Raw genomic sequence first — 21,322 nt, 5'->3', positions numbered from 1 at the left:
AAGCCTTACACATAGATTTATTTATCTTGAGAAGCATTTTAGTTGGGAATAAACCACAATTTTATTTTGAAATTAAGTTTATTTGACGTTCCAAGTTCACTTCAGAAACCAAAATATCAAATAAACTTAATTTCAAAGTAAAATTTGTTGCTTATTCCCAATTAAAATAGTAAATTGCATTAAGATGCCACTAGAAAATAGCTTCAGAACGATATTGAGAAGGCATGTGACAAATTGATCAGAAACCTATCTACTGTGGTGGACATTAAATTAGAAATGAGTGGCGGCTCTGAGTAGGTGAGAGTGGTGAAAAACATATATATGGGAGGGTTAGAACAAGCAGGAGAAACTGACAATTTTTTGTGAAAGTTAGGATTCATCTGGGTTCCGTGTTAAGCCTTTATTTATTCTCATTTCTGGATCAGATAACAGCTGAACTTCAAGAGGGTTGTGTTGCTAGAGAATTCTCAGAGATAAGTGGGGGAAAGACTAGAGCAATGGAGACACACGCTTGAAGAAAAAGGACTAACAAGGACAAAAACAGAATATTCTTTCAAAGATGGCATTCCAAATGCGGATAGAGTAGTTATTGTTCGTCCGCTATAACTTTTCCCATGCGTCATGATCCATTTTCAAACAAATTAAGTCAAAACATAAAGTGAAACGTACGTCGATGTTTGTAGTATACAGTATAAAAATGTATATACACATCGACGTTCGTTTCACTTTATGTTTTGACTTCATTTCTTTGAAAATGAATCGTGACGCATGGGAAAAGTTATAGCGGACGAACAATATCTTCGATAGCCAAAAATTCACAAAAGATAGTTTAAACCCCACGTGGGGAAAGAATAATTAAGATTAAAGTTCTAGGAATAATATAAGTAATATGAGAATTAAAAAATTACCTAATCCAAAAATTAAAGCAATAATACCTGGACATAATAAAAACGGCAAAAAGGAAAAATATTTACACTTTTAATAAAACTGTAAGACAGCTTTAACCTAAAATGCGAATATCCATTTATTACCAGTACACAATTTAAATTTTAATAAATATAAAACCCGCCAAATTTTAAATTAAAGACAGACCCACCGACCAATCACAGAAAACCTAGTCATTCTACTACTTTCTGTTCTGTGTCACTATCATTCGTTTGCTGTGATTGGTTGGGCACGATGTTAGATTTACTGTAGTCTTGTCTACGAACCGTGATGATGTACTATGTACTTGTACTTTTGAAAGTCTTTTGTTCTACTTGTTTGTTAGTTTTTTTTTGTAGACTTTTACTTTGTACTAGAATTATAATCTATAGTGCTAGCAAAAGACTGTTCTGAAGTTTTTAAAAATTATTTACAAAGTGATTTTATTTGTGTAAACATAAAACTGAAATAATTGACAAATAAAATGGAAGTGAAACAAGAAGCTAGTGTGCAAACTTGTAAAACAGACACAGATAATGAAACCTATGATGATGGTCCTTTGGATTTCTTCAAAATTGAAGTTAAAGAAGAACCTAAGACTGAAAGTGTATACGAGGATTATGTGGTAGTCTTAAAAACTGAAGTAGAACAAGATGAACATAAATTTACACCATTTGAAGAAAAGCAAACAACAAATGAAAAAAGTAAGTAAATAATAATTATTATTAGGAAAACATGATAACAGCTTAATTATTATGTTGAGGGAAGTTCATTACCTATATGCTTAGAAGTTGGGTTGGTTGGAGCTACATATACAAATGTTTGTATTTGATTTTAAATGTTTGACAGATTCCCATGACTAAGTAGGTTCCATGGGACCAACACTTGTAGGGTAAGAACGTGTATAATAATTGCCAACAAATCATACCAGAAAAGTCTATCTTAATCATATTATAGTCATTTGTATTTTAATGACATCGTTACTGAATAGGGGGTATAGTCGGTTCGCTAAACTCAGATACTACTGGCTAGTGATTTTAGTAAGTAATTTTGCCAATTTGGTAAAATTGCCAAAAAAAATAATTACTAAATAGTTATTAATTACCGAATAATTAATAAATCTGCCAATTTTTGCAAAATTGGCAAAAAACAAAAATATCTACTAAAATCACTAGCCAGTTGTGTCTGAGTTTAGCGAACTGACTATATAATAATTAAAGGAACAATGAACATTTATTATTTTTCTACCTGTGCTGGAAATGTAACGACATTCAGACACAATATTTATGAGTTGCGTTCCTAACACGACTTTATTGAAAGATAGTTCATTCGATTACACGAAGTCAACTTTAACTCAAGAATATCTGTCACAAAAAAGCATTGCATGTGATCTGTCTTTAAAAAGACAACCACATGCAATGGTGACAGAAAAATTCTTGTGTTAGTGATTCCATAGTAAATCACGAGGAAAACCCAAGAAAAAACCTCATAATACTATCCCGACATTGTAAGTATTTGGTCTTACATTCAGTTTACTTTCAAAACTGACACCAAACGCTGATTTTATATGTAAGGTATTTTAAATTATAAATAATATTAATAATACATTGTATGTATTATTAATAATTATGTAAATATATTATGTAAATAATACTAAAATATAAACTATGTACTATCCTTGATATCTTATTGACTTTCTAATTGTGGTATTTTCTTTCTATTGACTTCCTCTTTTAGTATTGGTAACCACATCCTACTGCATTCTACACTGAGGAATTTGCTACACAATTGGTTTCATTTGGCATAATTAGAGCCATAATTAAATTACATAAATGCCACAAAGAAATAGCTTCAAAACAATAATACACTCGGGTGCAAAATTAACCGGACACCTTAAAAATGGGTAATTTTTGATGTCTCGCAATTCCTAAACCTGTTGTCCGATTTAAGTGATTGTGTAATATGTTATAGCTTTATTCTTAAGCAATACCGTTTTAATAATATTGTTGCTAAACAGGTAAATTTTCATTGTATACCGGGTGTACCAATGAAACTGTGTTTTTTTCTCAAACTTCGCATCGCCCTGTGGAGTATTCTAACATTTACAAAATACAGTAAAATCTCGATATAACGGACCTCTATTTTATTTATTTATTTATTTTCAACGGGACACTGCCCAATAAGATTACAAGTTTATAAGTCCAATATACATAATACATGTGTCAATAATAATAAAACTACAGTAAAATAGTAATAATAAAACAATACAATAAAATATAAATATCACAAACTTAAACACATAAATCAGATTCATATATCACAATAATGAATATCCAACAACTACTCAAACAAACAAACGTCTGAGGCCAGAGATGAATTCAGACTTCGGTGCAAAGAAATCTAGATCAGGTTGAGTGTTTGCCCATCTTAGTGCTCGAGATAAAAAGTTGTTATATGCATAGTTGGTTCTATGGATAGGAACATAGAATGTTTGATTTAATCGAGTTCTGCGGAGAGGTACATGGAGACCAACCTGCTCAAGTAGCTGAGGACACAAAACTGTTGAATTAATTATGCCATAGAGCATCCTTGCATCCTTAATTACTCGTCGGTCACGCAATGAGAGAATACCCAATTGGGTTTCAATTTGATAATAATTTAACTGATTTAACTCAAAAGGTATACCCAGTTTATATGCTATGTACCTTAAGAACTTGTGTTGGACTGTCTCGATTTTTGTTATGTAAATATTGTAAGATGGAGACCAAACACAAGAACAATACTCTAGATGAGGTCTAACTAAAGAACAATATAGTAATTTAATTGCATCAATATTCTGAAAGTCTTTAAATCTGAAAGTATTTAACGGACTTCGGATATAACGGACAAAAAATCTGATCAAATGTAAAAAAATTTAAAACGTCCTGTTAACATTATATATGCTTAACCCGTCCCACGCCAAGATATATTGCATACGAACGGAGTCCCCGTGGGCCACAACCGCTGTATTTGATAAATAATTTCTCTGCCCGTTAAAACTTAAAGTGTTACAATTTAAAATCAACAATTTTAAATTTTGCTTCAGTATGGAAATAGGCAAAAGTTCAAATATTAAAAAGTGGCTGGAAGAATTTGGTTGATGAACAAGATGCAATTATAGATTTAAAAAGGTTGGAAGTTCTTGATTTCTGTAGGACAATACATAATGATGCCGGAGAAGAAATAGCTGAGTATCTAAGATGTTTTAAAATGTCTAGAATCTAGAAGTGGATGAAGGTGACCCTGGGTAAAACATCATGACTGAAAGTGAAATAGCAAATGAAGTTATGAACCTGAAAAATGAGGATGGAAGTAAAAATAGCAAAGAAGACAAAACAGCACTGCCAAAAATGAAGTTATCAGATCTATGTATCATGCGCATTGTCATAATTTTAGAGTGTTGATTATAAAATAACAGCAAACTTCAAAACTGCAAACCAAACGTGATTCCTTTTTCAATGCAGGATTACCGAAAGCAGGCACGTTGATATCAAATAGCATCGTTACTTCACAACGAATGTCCGAAGACAATTGAAGAGAAATTTGTTTGTGTTTTGTATTTTTTATATATGTCTAAACACAATGTACAAATTTTGTAAAAAAAATTTTGATTTGTTTTAAACCTATTTTTATACAACAGACTTTCGGCTTTAACGGACATCTTGTCCCCCCAATTGGTCCGTTATATCGAGGTTTTACTGTACTCAAATTTAAACCCAACTATAGCCTCATGTTTTCTCAACATTCTGTTTTTTGCGTCATTCGCTTATGTTGCACCGTTAAAAAGTTAGGTACTTTAACAGTTAGCCATGTTTTTTATCAAAACAGTATGTTTTTAAATAAGCATGGCAAACTTTATGGAGTTATTTTACATGAAAAAATAATGACAATTTGCTTTATAAACCTATGTCCACAAATGCTTAATTTCTAAGATAGAGGGTGTTGAAATTTTTCTTATAAACTGACGATTTATTTATTGCTTTAAAGCCGGTTGAGATATGCAAATGAAATTTGGTGGGTTTTAAGACGTAGTTATTATACAACTTTTGACATACAAGTCAGAATTTAATATTCACCATTGGCGTGCATACGGGTAATATGAGCTGTCATATTAAACGTATGCGCGCCAATGGTGAATATTAAATTCTTAGTTGTATGTCAAAAAATGTGCAATAACTACGTCTTAAAACCCACCAAATTTCATTTGCATATCTCAACCGGTTTTAAAGCAATAAATAAATCATCAGTTTGTAAGAAAAATTTCAACACCCCCTATCTCAGAAACGAAGCATTTGCGGCCATACCGTTTATAAAGCAAACTGTCATTATTTTTTCATGCAGAATTACCCTTTAAAGGTTGCCATACTTATTTAAAAATACCCTGTATTTATGAAAAACATGGCTAGTTGTTAAATTACCTAACTTTTTTTATGGTCCAATGTACGCTAATGAATCAAAAAACAAAATGTTTAGAAAACATGAGGCTATAGTTAGATTTCAATTTTAGTATTTGGTAAATGCTAGAATATTCCACAGGGTGATGCGAAGTTTAAGAAAAAAACACAGTTTCATTGGTACACCTCGTATACAATGAAAATTTACCAGTTTAGCAACAATATTATTAAAACGGTATTGTTAAAGAATAAGGCTATAACATATTAAAAAATCACTTAAATCAGACAACAGGTTTAGGAATTGCGAGACATCAAAAATTACCCATTTTTAAGGTGTCCAGTTAATTTTGCACCCGAGTGTATAATAAAAGACAGTTTCCTATTTATTTGTTTACTTAACTCTTCTTCTTTCTTCACTTTTGGAGTGCATGCTAGTGCATTTACCAGCACATTTCTTGGTATTGCATTTGGTCTTGCTCGTGGCATGATGCAATACTGTCTCTATGATATTAATCAATTGAATTTAATGGTAAATAGAAAGTAGGAAGGTCTCAGTTACAGAATACATTATTAAAAATAATATACACTAATTTAAATCTAAAACCTTGCTTATCAGAACCCTGATCTGTCTTCTACCTGAATGCCTTAGCATCCTGAATCTCTGCCTTCTACCATTTATAAGGCATAGAGTGATTGCATATTGTGGAATCCTTTCCGTTTTCTATATTTTCCGTTGTCTCTATACCTTGTAAATGGTAGAAGGCAGAGATTCAGGATGCTAACAAAGAATGGTTCCGATAAGGAAGGTTTTAGATTTAAATTAGTGTTTATTATTTTTAATAATGTAATCTGTTTCTGAGACCTTCCTACTCTCTATTTTCTTTAACCCGGGAGTAGTCGCGCTCATTTCTGTAACGTGAATAGTCGCGTGTTAGATTCTATCTCAAAATATGAATTTAAATACGAATTTACAACAAATTTTTATTTTATAGTATTTTTATTTACTGGCTCTCCCCAAAGCCATAAATTCCGCAAAAACAAGAAGAAAAAAAAATTCCTGCGCATTACTACACCCTTCCTTGAGGCACTTACGAATTAAAATTGCAAAATTTTTCATCAAGTTATCACGAAAAAGGATAAAATGTGAGATTCTATCTAACGGCGCGACTACTCGCGGGTTAATAGATGTCACTGTTTGCGTCCTCAGTGGGGATTTCAATTTGAAGACCCCGGTACAAAAACCAGCTACGTGCAGTTCTTATAGTTTTGAGAAAAATTAAAAAAACATTTAAGTCGCATAGTTTTATAAAATTAACTAATTTTATATTTTCTGTGGAAACCAGAAATCAAAGGCTTTTATATGTAGTACTTCTTGAATTTGAATTTTTGAAATAAAGTAAAAATTTTTTTTTTTAAATTTCTACGTGGACGGATTTTGCTCTCAAAATCTAGAAAAACTAAAAATTAAAGGAAAAAATTAAAATATCAAGTAAATACAAAAAATAGTAGTATACTTTAAAGTAAAACATTACAAAAATTATGTGACTTTTACATAAAATGCAAAATGGCGGGTAAATATAGTGTATTTTAGTCATAATCACTATCTGCATCATTTTGTTCTCGTGTAATAGCGTCGAAAAAAGGAAGATAAGCAGGAGGTACATATTTTTTACTATTGGTATAATACTGTTGTATTTCTTGTATTTAAGTGGGAGTTTTTCTTTATATGCCAATGGAATCGTATTTAGGTCTATGAATATACCTGGGTTTTTAAATAAAGGGTAACAGGTTACACTAGTAGGATGGTGAGATTCTGTAAGGCACACATTTTTTGACATTGTAGAATCATAAATAAATATTCGGTACTTGGATATTATAAATGGTTTTTTCTTGACAACTGAAGTCTTTTTAGTGCCTCCAAAAATGAGTTATCATCAAAAATCATTTCTTGTGTAACACGCTCAACAACAAACTTTTTGCCGCCGCTTTCCACCATAGAGTACCACTCTTCAGGCAAATATAATATTTCTTTTTTGCGCTTCTTTTGTTCGTAGCAGCCGTAGAGATAACATCGTTTAATAGTCGCTTGTGAATTCAAACAATATAAGTTAAAAGTTGAACAGTTTTTACTATAAATTCAACTGTACGTAGAAAAACTTAATTTATAAACAAGAAATACAATTTACATTTCATCGATCTACTTAATCGAAACTTGAATATTGCCTTACACAAAAAGTTAAGCAATTAGTGGAACCTACAATAGTACGGTTAATATTATTATAATGCGAAATGTAGGTCATCTGTGTGTATGTGTGTGAGAGACGAGAGTTGTGTAGTACCTATACTTAGACACTTCGGTGGTTTGGTCATAATGTGAGGATGACCTATGGTCTTTATGATGTGTTTGATTTTTCATTTATTCCCAATAGGTTGTCACGCGATATCTTACATGTCTCTGTACATTGAGCTGCTTAGAAGATTAATATTCCTTTGTCCTGTTATAGCTGCTTCTGCATATACAGTAGTATCTATGTGTAGGTACCTACATGCTTTTGTGTTTTGTATAAATGTACCTATTTATGAATGTTTCTTCTAAAATTTAGGAATGTATTAAGTTTATAATACATTTAAGTATGTAGTAATTTTCTTTACAATTTTTACTTACCTATTTGTTTTTTTATTATACGTAATATCGCCCGTGTCTAGCAAGTGTCTGCGTAGGCTAGCGGTATGTGTATCTAGTTACGGACGTGTTAGTACTTGGTTCGATTCCCCCTAAGGAGAATTTTTTTGTTTAATATTAATGGTTATTGACATACTTAGACTATTATAAGGGCTTAAAAAATGATTAAAAATAATTAAAATAATTAATCGGGGTTATGGCCCCATAACGTCACCCAACAAGTCCCGACAAGTCACCCCAATGACGTCACCCGACAAGTTACCCCAATGACGTCACCCCGGCAAGTCGGAGTCCCGCGGGCTGCTGTATCGAGAGGCCGTCACGCGCGATGCTGTATCGCTAGGGTTCAAAGGTCAAAGTGTCCTGAAGTGTCTTCTCTTCTACTACAAGTGGAATGCGGAGTGATTCACCGCAATAAGCAAATCAAAGAGCTCTAAGTAAGAGCGGCAAACATTCCACCCGAAATGAAAAGCTCTGATGATGATGACATGTAATTAACTGACTGATTTTTTGCACGAATTGAATAGTTGATATCTTCCCTGTTGTTAAAACAGGTACAGGTAGATTTTGTTGATAGTCAAAACAGATTGTTTCAATAGATGGGTCAACTTTTGCCAGCTCTGTTTTTCTTTAACATCATCATAAAAGGCTTGCGCTTTTCGCAAGTGAAGTTCTTTTTGAACTTCCAACCTTTTCTTTTCTTCCTCAGTTGAGGCAGACTATCTGCACTTTCAGTGCATCGCAAGTTGAACACGTGTCAGTTCTTGGATATGCAAAAGAAACACTCTCAAAACTACTCATCTTTAACAAGTTTAATATTCTTATCAACACCACACAAAAAGTAGGATTAGCTCTTACTATCTCTTGGGGGCAAAAACCGGTCATGAGCAGCACCTAGCCGTTTTTTGCGATCAATAGGATCGATTTTCTCAATAAAATTACAAACCACTTGGCACAAAAATTGGTCACATAAGGATAGGCAACCAACTATACATTATATGTGGACGGCTCATGCAGCAAACGATGCGAAGTATTTTTTAGTCAAAATCAGCGAAAATCTCATTTTTGAAAAAATTGGTCTTTAACCGGTTTTTGCACCAAACCCTTCAATTTATCTTTGGAATTTCCCTTAAATGAGCAATTTTGATTCAGAGGCTTGGAGCATCTGTACTGATGAAGATTATACCAGAAACAGCGGCTGTCTGAAGATTATGCCTTGCCTTTCATTGAATTTAATGGTATTTGTGAAGTTCAGTAAAACATTTCAATCAACGGTAAAGCACAGACAGCATAATACTTAACGGTTATCAAAAAACATACCATGCAATATTTTTGGCATGACATACTTTTTTATTTTTAGGATATTCCCAAGAGGAGAGCAAATTGGAAATGATGGAGACACTACCTAAACATGCATCTGATGAAGGAAAAGCATTAACTCAAAATATGACTGTTACGACTGGACAGAGACCTTACGAATGCGAAATTTGTTTTAAGAAGTTTTCTAGAAATGAGCTCTTAAAAAGACATTTGAGACTACACACTGGGGAAAAACCATACAAGTGTGAAACTTGCTTAAAACAGTTTTGTACTTCAAGTGATTTGAAAGTACATTTGAGAGTGCACACTGGGGAAAAACCATACAAGTGTGAAACTTGCTTAAAACAGTTTTGTACTTCAAGTGAAGTGAAAAGACATTTTTTAAGAGTGCACACTGAAGAAAAACCTTATGAGTGCGACATTTGTTTAAAACAGTTTCGTACTACAAGTGAATTGAAAACACATTTGAGAACGCACACTGGAGAAAAACTTTACAAGTGCGAGATTTGTTTTAAGCAATTTAGTCAAGCAGGTAATTTGAAAACACATTTGAGAGTGCATACTGGGGAAAAACCATACAAGTGTGAGATTTGTTTTAAACAGTTTATTGAGGCAGGCCATTTGAAAACACATTTGAGAGTGCACACTGGGGAAAAACCATACAAGTGTGAAACTTGCTTAAAACAGTTTTGTACTTCAAATGAAGTGAAAAGACATTTTTTAAGAGTGCACACTGAAGAAAAACCATACAAGTGTGAAACTTGCCTCAAACAGTTTCGTACTACAAGGGAATTGAAAACACATTTGAGAGTGCACACTGAAGAAAATCCTTACAAGTGCGAGATTTGTTCTAAGCAGTTTTCTCAGAATGGTAGTTTGAAACGCCATTTGAAAGTACATATTAGAAAAGATCTTAACTAGAACACGTCCGAACATCATTAACAAGAACTCAATATAATAATACTCTTAGGATATTAATATTACGCGAATTTATTTTTCTGCTTTAATTATGTTCTTTTAGGCACCAATCTTTAATTTTAGTTGACTTTATTTATTTTTAATAACTTACATCCAAACAAATGAAAAACACTGAATTTATATCCTTTAATTACAAACTATACAAAAATCAAATACATTAATTATTCCACTAACTAAAATATATTTTATTTTTAATATTACAAAGTTTAATAATTTATTGTTAACCCGACATTCAACACTGTGACTGATTTATCTACATGTCAAATAATCGCGGCCATCGCGTACAAATAAAACTCGATACACCGTTTTATCGTTGACTGAAATCCTGTATCCCAATTGCGTACTATAAATAGTATTTGGGGCCGCTACTGGAATTTCCGTGAAGGTCAATCGAACACCGGACCGTAGCGCTTCACTTCCTAAAAAGGTATTGGAACTCACTTCTGTCTGGCGATGTCTCGATACTTCCACAGACAAGTAGAAATTCGGCCGCCGTATTTTGATAACCAATCTCGATCTGGCACCTAGTTTACTTAGGGGACTAGCATAAGGGCGAAACCAGACGGGACACAATGCAGCGCTACTCTGTGGACCCACAAAGCAGCTTCCGATGATTGGCCGTGGATTCTTATGTAGAGTGGACGTTACACCTCAGACGAGCGACTGTGGCCAGCCACAGTCGCCGATCTTCACTGCAAGTGGCGTCCACTAGTCGCAAAACCTATTCAGACGGACCACTTTTGTAGCTGTCACAGATATTGACGAGAGTTTACACGGTTAGCACGTAAAATGAATTTTGATTCCGAAAGATTTTTAATTGAAGTCCAAAACAGACCGGCTATAGGGGATACTAGAACCCGAGGGTATAGTTATAGGGCATTGAAAGGAAAAGCGTGGTACGAGATCTTTGAATTATTTGTTCCTGATTTTAAAGAAGGTAGCCCTATCGAAAAGAATAAATTCGGTTAGCAATATTTTCCCTATTTATATTTACACTTTATTATACATTTTGACGAGGAACAGACCTTCCTCGTCTGAATCCATCATTGAACTGAACAAAACAATTACTCACAATCTTGTTTGTTTATTTATGTTAAATAGTGGGGTCCCATCCTCTGCCAAACAAGGTTTTATTGTTTGTTTTAGAAAACAAAACGATAAGATATCAGTTAAAAGGGGGTTGCAAGTTAACATATTTAGATATATTTAATGTCATCATCTCCTTAAAACAGGACCTCGTTCATAGTTGTAAGGTTGGGAATCTTACTATTTGTGTGTGTTTTTTGGGTTGAAAATTGTATCAAACTATTTTACGGCTGTAGGATAAATAAATTTTGCAATCCAGCTTTCGCAAAAAAATCATTTTTTTTTAATATTGCAGGACTGAAAATAAAGCAGATAGCAAGTTGATTTTTTTTTTGCTTATAGAAGTGTACTGTACCTTTCATTTGCTATTTGAAAAATTAAAATCGATTAATTACCACGGCGTCAAGAAATTTTTTAAATAAACATTAATTTTTGTTGCTACGCGCAGGACAGCGGTGTTCGATCCACACAAGTTGATTTCCACCAAAATTTGTTTCAATCTTTATCTAATATATTATTTTCTTACTCTATATTTTGTGGTATTTTAATAATTTAATTCCACAAAAATCAAACTAATTTGATTATTGTTTGTGAAATATTGTTTAAACAATTGCATATGTTTAAAAATAATCAACTTTTATTCTCTAAGTTAAAATATATGAACAAAGAAAGTTTTTGCTAAAAAAAGTGTTATTTCAAAGGAGAGAGTAGGTGTTTTTATTTTGCAATAAACAAATTTATTTATTTATATCGAAATATAATAAAAATTAAAATGTATCAATCATTATCAAAGGTCATTGGAATGCCCAATCAGAGCAAACTATCCGCTGTCCTGCGCGTAGCACCAATAATTAATGTTTATTTAAAAAAATCCTGACGCCGTGGTAGTTAATCGATTTTAGTTTTGCAAATTGCAAATGAAAGGTACAGTACACTTCTATAAGCAAAAAAAATTTCAACTTGCTATCTGCTTTACTTTCAGTCCTGTAACATTTTGAAAAAATGAATTTTTTTTGCGAAAGCTGGATTGCAAAATCTATTAAACCGATCTTAATGAAATTTACAGAATTGTTTTACTGTATCATAAAGTTTTTCTGTTTGAAATATGAAGGTCCTAAGTGTAGCATAAATGGTTGAAAAACGTAAAATGCGAATACTTGTTTTTATATGGTTTTTTCGCAATGATTGCTATTTTGCACCAAGGGTGACTATTTTTTAAATTTTTAACCAATTCTATATTGTAGAAAATTTAATTACGCAACTTTTATATCAGTACAACTGTCCTCGGAAATGAATACTTTTAAAGTTATAATCAAAAAACGAAGAAAAAATCTAGTTTTTCCTTCATTTTTTGACATTTTGATTATTTAAACAATGTTCCGGTCCTTTTTGAGAGGGAGGATAACTCAAATATTATTATTTGAGTTATTTTCAAGCAATTTCTCCAAAAAAATTTGAGTCACCTCTCAACGTCCAAATGTACTAATATTTTTACAGATGCGCCCTGGTCTATTAGTGTATATTTGAAAATTTCTTTAGTTCTAAGTTCAGAATAATGATTCCTGTTTTCGTTCAGTTGTAATTAAAAATATGTTTTACTAATGTTTATTTATAATTTATTGATGCAATAGTAACATTAAAATTACGAATACATTATTACATTCCTTAAAACAACTTCATTTTTTTGTCAGTTGTCATTTTTGACTCGGGGTCATTTTTTACCCCCCTTGGTCATCCGTGTAACAAAAAAGGTTGGTCATCGGAAGGTTAAAACAATTTCGTATTGCAAGTGATTTGAAAACGCATTTGAGAGTGCACACTGAAGAGAAACCTTACAAGTCCGAGATTTGTTGTAAACAGTTTTCTAGAAATGGTAGTTTGAAACGTCATTTGAAAGTACATACAGTGATTTGAAAATAGCGCAAAAGATGGAAATCACATTAAATTGTGAGATAAAAAGAAATAAAACTAGTAGAGTTGTTAAATTTAGCTATAGTAACATATTAATTGACATTATATTGATTGTTTCCCACCTTTAGACGTATCAGAGGAGTATGTCAACTAAAACTCACTGTGACAGTGGCATTTCTCAAACTCGTCCGCAGGGCCGTGCCGTGCTATGATGCGGGGAGGCAGTCGCATCAGGCGGCATCACAAGGGGGGCGACATAATCAGTAAAATCTAATGTAATAATGAATAATTCAAGATTAGGGAGACGTTGTGGAAAGAATTAGACTTTTGGCCTTACAATGTTTAGCTTTTCGTGGAACAACTGATCAAATGGAAACTTTTTAAAGTTAATACAATTGCTCTCTGAGTTTGATCCAGTAATGTAAGAACATATCGGGAGAGTTTAACGAGAGTCCGATAAGTAGTTTGTGACTTATTTAAGCAACAGTAGGCAAGATGAATTGATAAGTTTAATGGGTAATGTTATTTTAAACAAAATTGTCGAAATAGCAAAAATCGCTAAATATTTTTCGATAATCGCCGATTGTATCCCAGACGTAACTCATATTAAACAGCTCCCATTGACGATAAGAGTTGTCGCTTTTAGTTCTAGTAAGAATAAATTATCGAGGAATTTTTTACTGTTTTTTTTAAGCTATAGTGAGTCAACCGGTGAAGGTTTAACAGGACTTATTTTTATAAATTTGGAAAAGCAGTGTAGTATGGGCCATTCCACGAACATACGCCTGTTTTGGATTACTTCGACAACGAATATTTTACTGTGCAACATAAGAAGTACAAAAGTAAATGGCGCTAATAATTATTCCAATAAACAACAATGTAATTTGCAATTTACTTTCGTTCTTCTTATTTTGCACAGTAAAATATTCGTTGTCGAAGTAATCCAAAACAGGCGTATGTTCGTGGAATAGGGTATATAAAGATGTTGCAACATGTAACTAAAAATTTGTCATATTGTGTTAAAATGTTGTCGGCAACTACAAAAAAAGAATGTGTGTGTACTTTGTACGCACGTAAGAAGTTATACTTCTATTATATTATTTCAACGAAATAAATAATATACTTAACAGGTTAGTTGTATTTTATTTAAATATTAAACTATCTTACCTACCACTTTCAAAAAATTTTTATTAAAACAACCAAAAATTTAAAAAAATATGAATCCTCCAGAATTGGAACCCGGGACCTCTCGATCTCCGGTCACACGCTCTACCACTGAGCTATACTCCGTTGCTTTGACAGGTTACAAGATTTCTCATACATACTGACAAATTTAATAGACCAAATGAAGTATACAAAAATACTTTAAATATACTTATTATTATTATAAAATATCTTATTCCCGAGGAAGACAAATCCAAAGACACAAAAATTATAATAAATATATTTACTAAAAACACTAATAATATATTATTATAGCGACTGTAAAGATGTAGCGATGAGTTAATACTAATACAATACTGTCGGTGTGCGCATGCGCCAGGGAATGTAAAAATTCACCCTCGTGCCTAAAGAAGTATAACTTCAAAAAATGAAAAGTTACAGACAATCTGGCTATGACCAAATGAAAATTACTGCTAATGAAATTGCAGAAAATCTTGATCTGAGTTCCGAATTTCCAGCTGAAAATGGAATTCGAGCCACGAGAAAAAGGCGCCAATTTGATTACGAAAAATCTGTGGATGAGTTCTTAACAGAGAAAGATAAATTTAAAATAAATGGTTTCATCTATATTTTAGACATTGCCATTAATTCTTTGGCTGGCCGATTTTCGCTTCTATAAATTTTTATGTGATATTTTTAAATGGAGGGAAATAGATGATAAAATACTAGAAAAGTATTGTATGAATCTTCATTCAATACTTTCAATAGAAAAAGAATAAGAATTGGATATAGATTCAAATGATATTCTAGAAGAATTGCGTGATATATCTCAAATGATACTCCATGAAACCTTTTTTTAAGGTTTTAAGATTTTGAACTGTTTGTGCAAAATACCCTAATTTATTTATACCCAAATGTATACTAAATTTACAATCAAGATGCAGTAGAAATAAACAAACCAAGACACGTTAAATGCTACTGGAGCTCTCCCGAATCATAATTTACAATGTATAAACTTTGGAGATCATGATTTGGGATTTACAATGTATATAAATTATGATTCGGGAGAGCTCCAGTAGCATTTAACGTGCCTTGGTTTGTTTATTTCTACTGCATCTTGATTGTAAATTTAGTATAGTTGTAGCACTAAGAATTTTATTAACACTGCCTGTCTCGGTAGCTAGTGGGAAAGAAGTTTTTCAAAATTAAAAATTAATAAAAACTATTTACGAAGCTCCATAAGACAAACAAAACTAAACAAATTAGCACTCATTTCAAGAGTCCTCACTAGCTGCCACTTTAGACTACACCAATCGGATTGACAGTTTGTAAAAATTAAAGTCAGAACGGCAAAATTGTAAAGGTATGTTTTGTTTTAAAATAAAAGTTTTCGTTCATTTTGTGTCGTTTTATTTAATAAAAATAAAAGTTAATTTTCAATAATACTTAAGGGGCGGCATTTCGAAGACTTGCATCATATTGAAAAGATGTACCGCACGGCTCTGCTCGTCCGATACGTTTAAAGGTGGGAAACAATCAATATAATGTCAATCTATAAGTTACTATCGCTAAATTTAACACCTCCACTAGGTTCATCTCTTTTTATCTCACAACTTAATGTTTCCCATCGTTTGCGTTATTTTGCCGGTTATTAGTGCGCTCATCACTGTATTAGAAAAGATCTTATAGGTCTGGATCCCGCGTATGAAAAAAAAATTGATTAATAGCAAGCTGAAAATTTGTTAATAGCTTAAGGTTGTCTAGTCGGACAAACTTTGATATATGGGAACACTGGAATAGGGGAAGTGTTAATTGTTGAACAGGTTAAAAATTTAGAACGATTAGACCACGAAAACGTCACGTGTGTTTTGTCCAACAGAAATTCCAATTGATTTATTACCATTTCATTAAACTCATGCAAAAATCAGGTTGCTATTTATCACCAAATGCGCATTATAATGAGTGGAACACGTAGAACAAGTCAAATGGCAGGAATTATGACAGGTGATAAATAGCAGTCTGATTTTTGCATGAGAGTTTAATGAAAGGGTAACAAATGAATTGAAAGTTTTGTCGGACAAGATACATGTGACGTTTTCGTGGTCTGACCGTTCCAAATTTTTAACCTGTTCCACAATTAAAACTTCCCCTGTTCCAGTGTTCCCATATATCAAAGTTTGTCCGACTAGACACTCTTAAGCTATTAACAAATTTTCAGTTTGCTATTAATCAACTTTTTTTCATACGCGGGATCCAGACCTATTAACCGTTACTAGCAAAAATGTGATGCTCTGTCATGTTTAGAGTGAGTGTGTTGTTCGGCCTGTACGGCCCAGAATCGATAAATTGTACTAAAAAAGCAATTCCACCAGTGGCGTAGAATTTGGGAAGGGTCAACCATTCACTTTCCCTCGTCTTACACCACCGGTTGTAGCCAGAAACGTTTGTTTAACATAATTTAGTAGGGTGTACAGTACCTACACTTGCTGCCAAGTATGACAAAGATATGTCAAAGAATGACAAAGAAATAAAAGTTTTGATCTGAAAATTATGTAGAGTGGGGTATAAAAATAATTGAACGTATTAAATAAGCGCTGTAAGACATATGTTGCGCCCTCTAGGTAATATATGTATAATTTTTGGTGAGGAATTTAGGTTCCTCGTCCCAAAAAACATCCACTTACCAAATTTCGTGTTATCCCATGCCTGTCAGGAAATATTCAAAAATAAATAAAATAAAAGTTTAACTTTTACACTCTGTATATCAGTCGGTTTTTATTTTAGGTTATTCCCAAGAGGAGAGCAAATTGGAAATTATCGAGATACTACCTAAACATTCATCTGATAAAGCAAATTTCATGAGTCGACAAGATGGAGGAACAGCATTAGATCAAAATATGACTGTTGCGAATGGAGAGAGACATTATCAATGCGAAGTTTGTTTTAAGAAGTTTTCTCGAAATGAGCGTTTAAAAAAACATTTGAGAGTGCACACAGGGAAAAAACAATACAAGTGTAAAACTTGCTTAAAACAGTTTCGTGGTGCAAGTGATTTGAAAGTACATTTAAGAGTGCACACTGGAGATAAACCATACAAGTGTGAAACTTGCTTGAAACAGTTTCGTGGTGCAAGTGATTTGAAAGTACATTTAAGAGTGCACACTGGAGAAAAACTTTACAAGTGCGAGATTTGTTTTAAGCAATTTAGTCAAGCATGTAATTTGAAAACACATTTGAGAGTGCACACTGGGGAAAAACCGTACAAGTGTGAAACTTGCTTAAAACAGTTTCGTACTACAAGTGAATTGAAAACACATTTGACAACGCACACTGGAGAAAAACTTTACAAGTGCGAGATTTGTTTTAAGCAATTTAGTCAAGCATGTAATTTGAAAACACATTTGAGAGTGCACACTGGGGAAAAACCATACAAGTGTGAAACTTGCTTAAAACAGTTTCGTACTACAAGTGAATTGAAAACACATTTGACAACGCACACTGGAGAAAAACTTTACAAGTGCGAGATTTGTTTTAAGCAATTTAGTCAAGCATGTAATTTGAAAACACATTTGAGAGTGCACACTGGGGAAAAACCGTACAAGTGTGAAACTTGCTTAAAACAGTTTTGTACTTCAAGTGACATGAAAAAACATTTTTTAAGAGTGCACATTGGAGAAAAACTTTACAAGTGCGAGATTTGTTTTAAGCAATTTAGTCAAGCATGTAATTTGAAAAAACATTTGAGAGTGCACACTGGGGAAAAACAATACAAGTGTGAGATTTGCTTTAAACAGTTTAGTGAGGCAGGCCATTTGAAAGCACATTTAAGAGTGCACACTGGAGAAAAACCTCACAAGTGCGAGATTTGTTTTAAACGTTTTAGTAGAGCAGATAATTTAACAACACATTTGCGAGTGCACACTGGGGAAAAACCATACAAGTGTGAAACTTGCTTAAAACAGTTTCGTTTTGCAAGTGATCTGAAAGTACATTTGATAGGGCACACTGGGGAAAAACCTCACAAGTGTGAAACTTGCTTAAAACAGTTTTGTACTTCAAGTGAAGTGAAAAGACATTTTTTAAGAGTGCACACTGAAGAAAAACCTTGTGAGTGCAACATTTGTTTAAAACAGTTTAATACTACAAGTAAATTGAAAACACATTTGAGAACGCACAGTGGAGAAAAACTTTACAAGTGCGAGATTTGTTTTAAGCAATTTAGTCAAACAAGTAGTTTGAAAACACATTTGAGAGTGCATACTGGGGAAAAACCATACAAGTGTGAGATTTGTTTTAAACAGTTTAGTGAGGCACACCATTTGAAAACACATTTGAGAGTGCATACTGGGGAAAAACCATATAAGTGTGAGATTTGTTTTAAACAGTTTAGTGAGGCAGGCCATTTGAAAACACATTTGAGAGTGCACACTGGGGAAAAACCTCACAAGTGTGAAATTTGTTTGAAGCAATTTAGTCAAGCAATTAGTTTGAAAACACATTTGAGAGTGCATACTGGGGAAAAACCATATAAGTGTGAGATTTGTTTTAAACAGTTTAGTGAGGCAAGCCATTTGAAAAGACATTTAAGAGTGCACACTGAAGAAAAACCTTACGAGTGCGAGATTTGTTTAAAACAGTTTCGTACTACAAGTGATTTGAAAACACATTTGAGAACGCACACTGAAGAAAAACCTTACAAATGCGAGATTTGCTCTAAGCAGTTTTCTCAGAAACGTCATTTGAAACGTCATTTGAAAGTACATACTAGAAGAGATCTTGACGAGAACACGTCGGAACATCATTAACGAGAACATGTCCATATAATAATATAAATAATAGGCAGATGGGACAAATCGAGGGAAGCTATCCAAACAACATGCACGACTATAGTAAAGCGTGACAGACAACAAGAAAGAATGGATGTATGGTGAGATCATGGATATGATGCATCCTTTTCTTTGGGTGCCGTCTTCTTAGTGAAGGTTGGCGATGACTTCTGCAAAGTCTTCTCTATTTTGGGCTTTTCTTATTAGACTTTGAAAGTCTAATTCTGTCCATTCTTTAATGTTCCGCAGCTAGGTCATTGCCGTCTACCCGGGCCGCGTCTTCTTTTTATTTTCCCTTCCATAATAAGTTGAAGGATTTATACCTGTCGTGTCTAAATATGTGTCCAAGGTAAGATGTTTTACGTTTCTTGACAATTTCAGTGAGTTCACGTTCTCTATTCATATACCTTAAAACTTCTTCATTTCTAACGCGATCGGTCCATGGAATTTTCAGCCTACGACCAAATACCCACATCTCAAAGCTCGTCCAAGCTTCCACGCCGTGTAATAGTACGCTATATAGATAACACTTTATCATGCGGTGTTGTAGGGACAGATCAAGATTGCGGGCAGTGAGTAACTGTCGTAACTTTAAGAAGGTGTTTCCTGCCTGTTCTATTCTACATTTAATCTCTTGTTCTTGCTCTAAGGTTTCATGTATCCAAAATCCTAGATACTTAAACTTTTTCACTTGTTCAACGAGATTGTTGTTGACTAGGATGTTTATAACTGTTGTTTGCTTTTTTGAAATTACCATTGTTTTAGTTTTTTTTTTAAATTCACTTTAAGGCCATATAGTTCTCCTTCTCGCACTACTTTGGTTAACAGAGTTAATATAATGCATGAAAGACGCAAATTCAAGAATAAAAATGCAGAAAAATATCAGCAGATATAATATCATACGAAATATTAAAGATCCTTTGTAAATCAGACAAACAATTCCTTGATAATCTAGTTGTACTTTTGAACAACATATTATATAATCGCGGTAAAATCCCGGAGAACTGACTGCAGTCGACATTGATTACAATCCCGAAGAAACCAAATGTCCAGCTCTGTGATGACTATCGATTTATAAGCTTATCAATCGTATCACTAAAGCGTTCACCAAGATCATTCGTAGAAGAATATATATAATAAATGTGAGTCAAATATTGACAGGTCGCAGTATGGCTTTCAAAAAGCACTTAGAACTAGCAATTTTCGCTCTCCAGGTCCTTATACAGCGGTGATAAGGATGTGTGTTTGTGCTTTGTGGATTTTAGAAAAACTTTTGACAATGTCAATCATGAACAATAATTAGTACATATTCTGCAAAAAATTAGTTATAAATACTTTTTAAAAACTAATTTTGAATAAAAATTTTAAGTATCTGTAGTTAGATTTAAATTATTTAAAAAGGTATTGAAGAATAACAATGGAAATAATCGTTAATCCATTATTGGCTAGAGTTCTATTTACCTATAGGTCACTGATAATTTAATTTTTTTGCAACCATTAAAATTTGTTTAAATTTAAAGAAAATTAGCCTGTATATTTTAGGCTGTAGTAATCTGAATTATTATAAATTTTGTTTGATTAGATGTAAATAAAAATTTTAATTCTTGTAACTGTTTTAACGAACACTAGAGAAAAACCATACTAGTGTGAAACTTGCTTGAAACAATTTCGTATTGCAAATGATTTGAAAAGACATTTGCGATGGCTCGCTGGAGAAAACGTCACAAGTGTGAAATTTGTTTTAAGCAATTTCGTCAAGCAGGTCATTTGAAAGAACATTTGAGAGTGCACACTGGAGAAAAACCTTACAAGTCGAGATTTGTTGTAAGCAGTTTTCTCAGAATGGTCATTTGAAAGTACATATTAGAAATGATCTTAACCGTTACTAGCAAAAATGTGATGCTCTGCCATGTTTAACGTGTGTTGTTCGACATGTGTGCACGTGCACTTTGCACACATTTTCTATCGGCAGATATTTTTTTACGCATGGGATATTA

At 33.0% G+C, this 21,322-nt stretch overlaps 1 protein-coding gene across 7 annotated transcripts in view; it reads left to right on the top strand.

The window, feature by feature from the left end:
• Positions 1–1,197: 1,197 nt before the first annotated feature.
• The window catches only part of LOC114329783 (zinc finger protein 664-like), a 107,007-nt gene continuing 86,882 nt past the window's right edge, over positions 1,198–21,322 (top strand). For 4 of the 7 annotated variants that reach the window (XM_050662465.1, XM_050662466.1, XM_050662469.1 and 1 more), the window contains exon 1: positions 1,198–1,628. In XM_050662465.1, coding sequence (XP_050518422.1) covers positions 1,409–1,628 — 220 coding nt within the window. In that variant the 5' untranslated portion in view covers positions 1,198–1,408. Of the gene's footprint in view, positions 1,629–9,400; positions 10,483–17,283; positions 20,699–21,322 lie in introns of those variants that run through there. The other 3 variants (XR_007700997.1, XM_050662464.1, XM_050662470.1) reach the window with 3 other exon arrangements.

This window comes from Diabrotica virgifera, chromosome 9 (assembly GCF_917563875.1).
Source record: "Diabrotica virgifera virgifera chromosome 9, PGI_DIABVI_V3a".
NCBI classification, from domain to species: Eukaryota; Metazoa; Arthropoda; class Insecta; order Coleoptera; family Chrysomelidae; genus Diabrotica; species Diabrotica virgifera.
The sequence above is the reverse complement of the archived record's forward strand: the minus strand, read 5'-3'. Positions and strand labels throughout refer to the sequence as shown.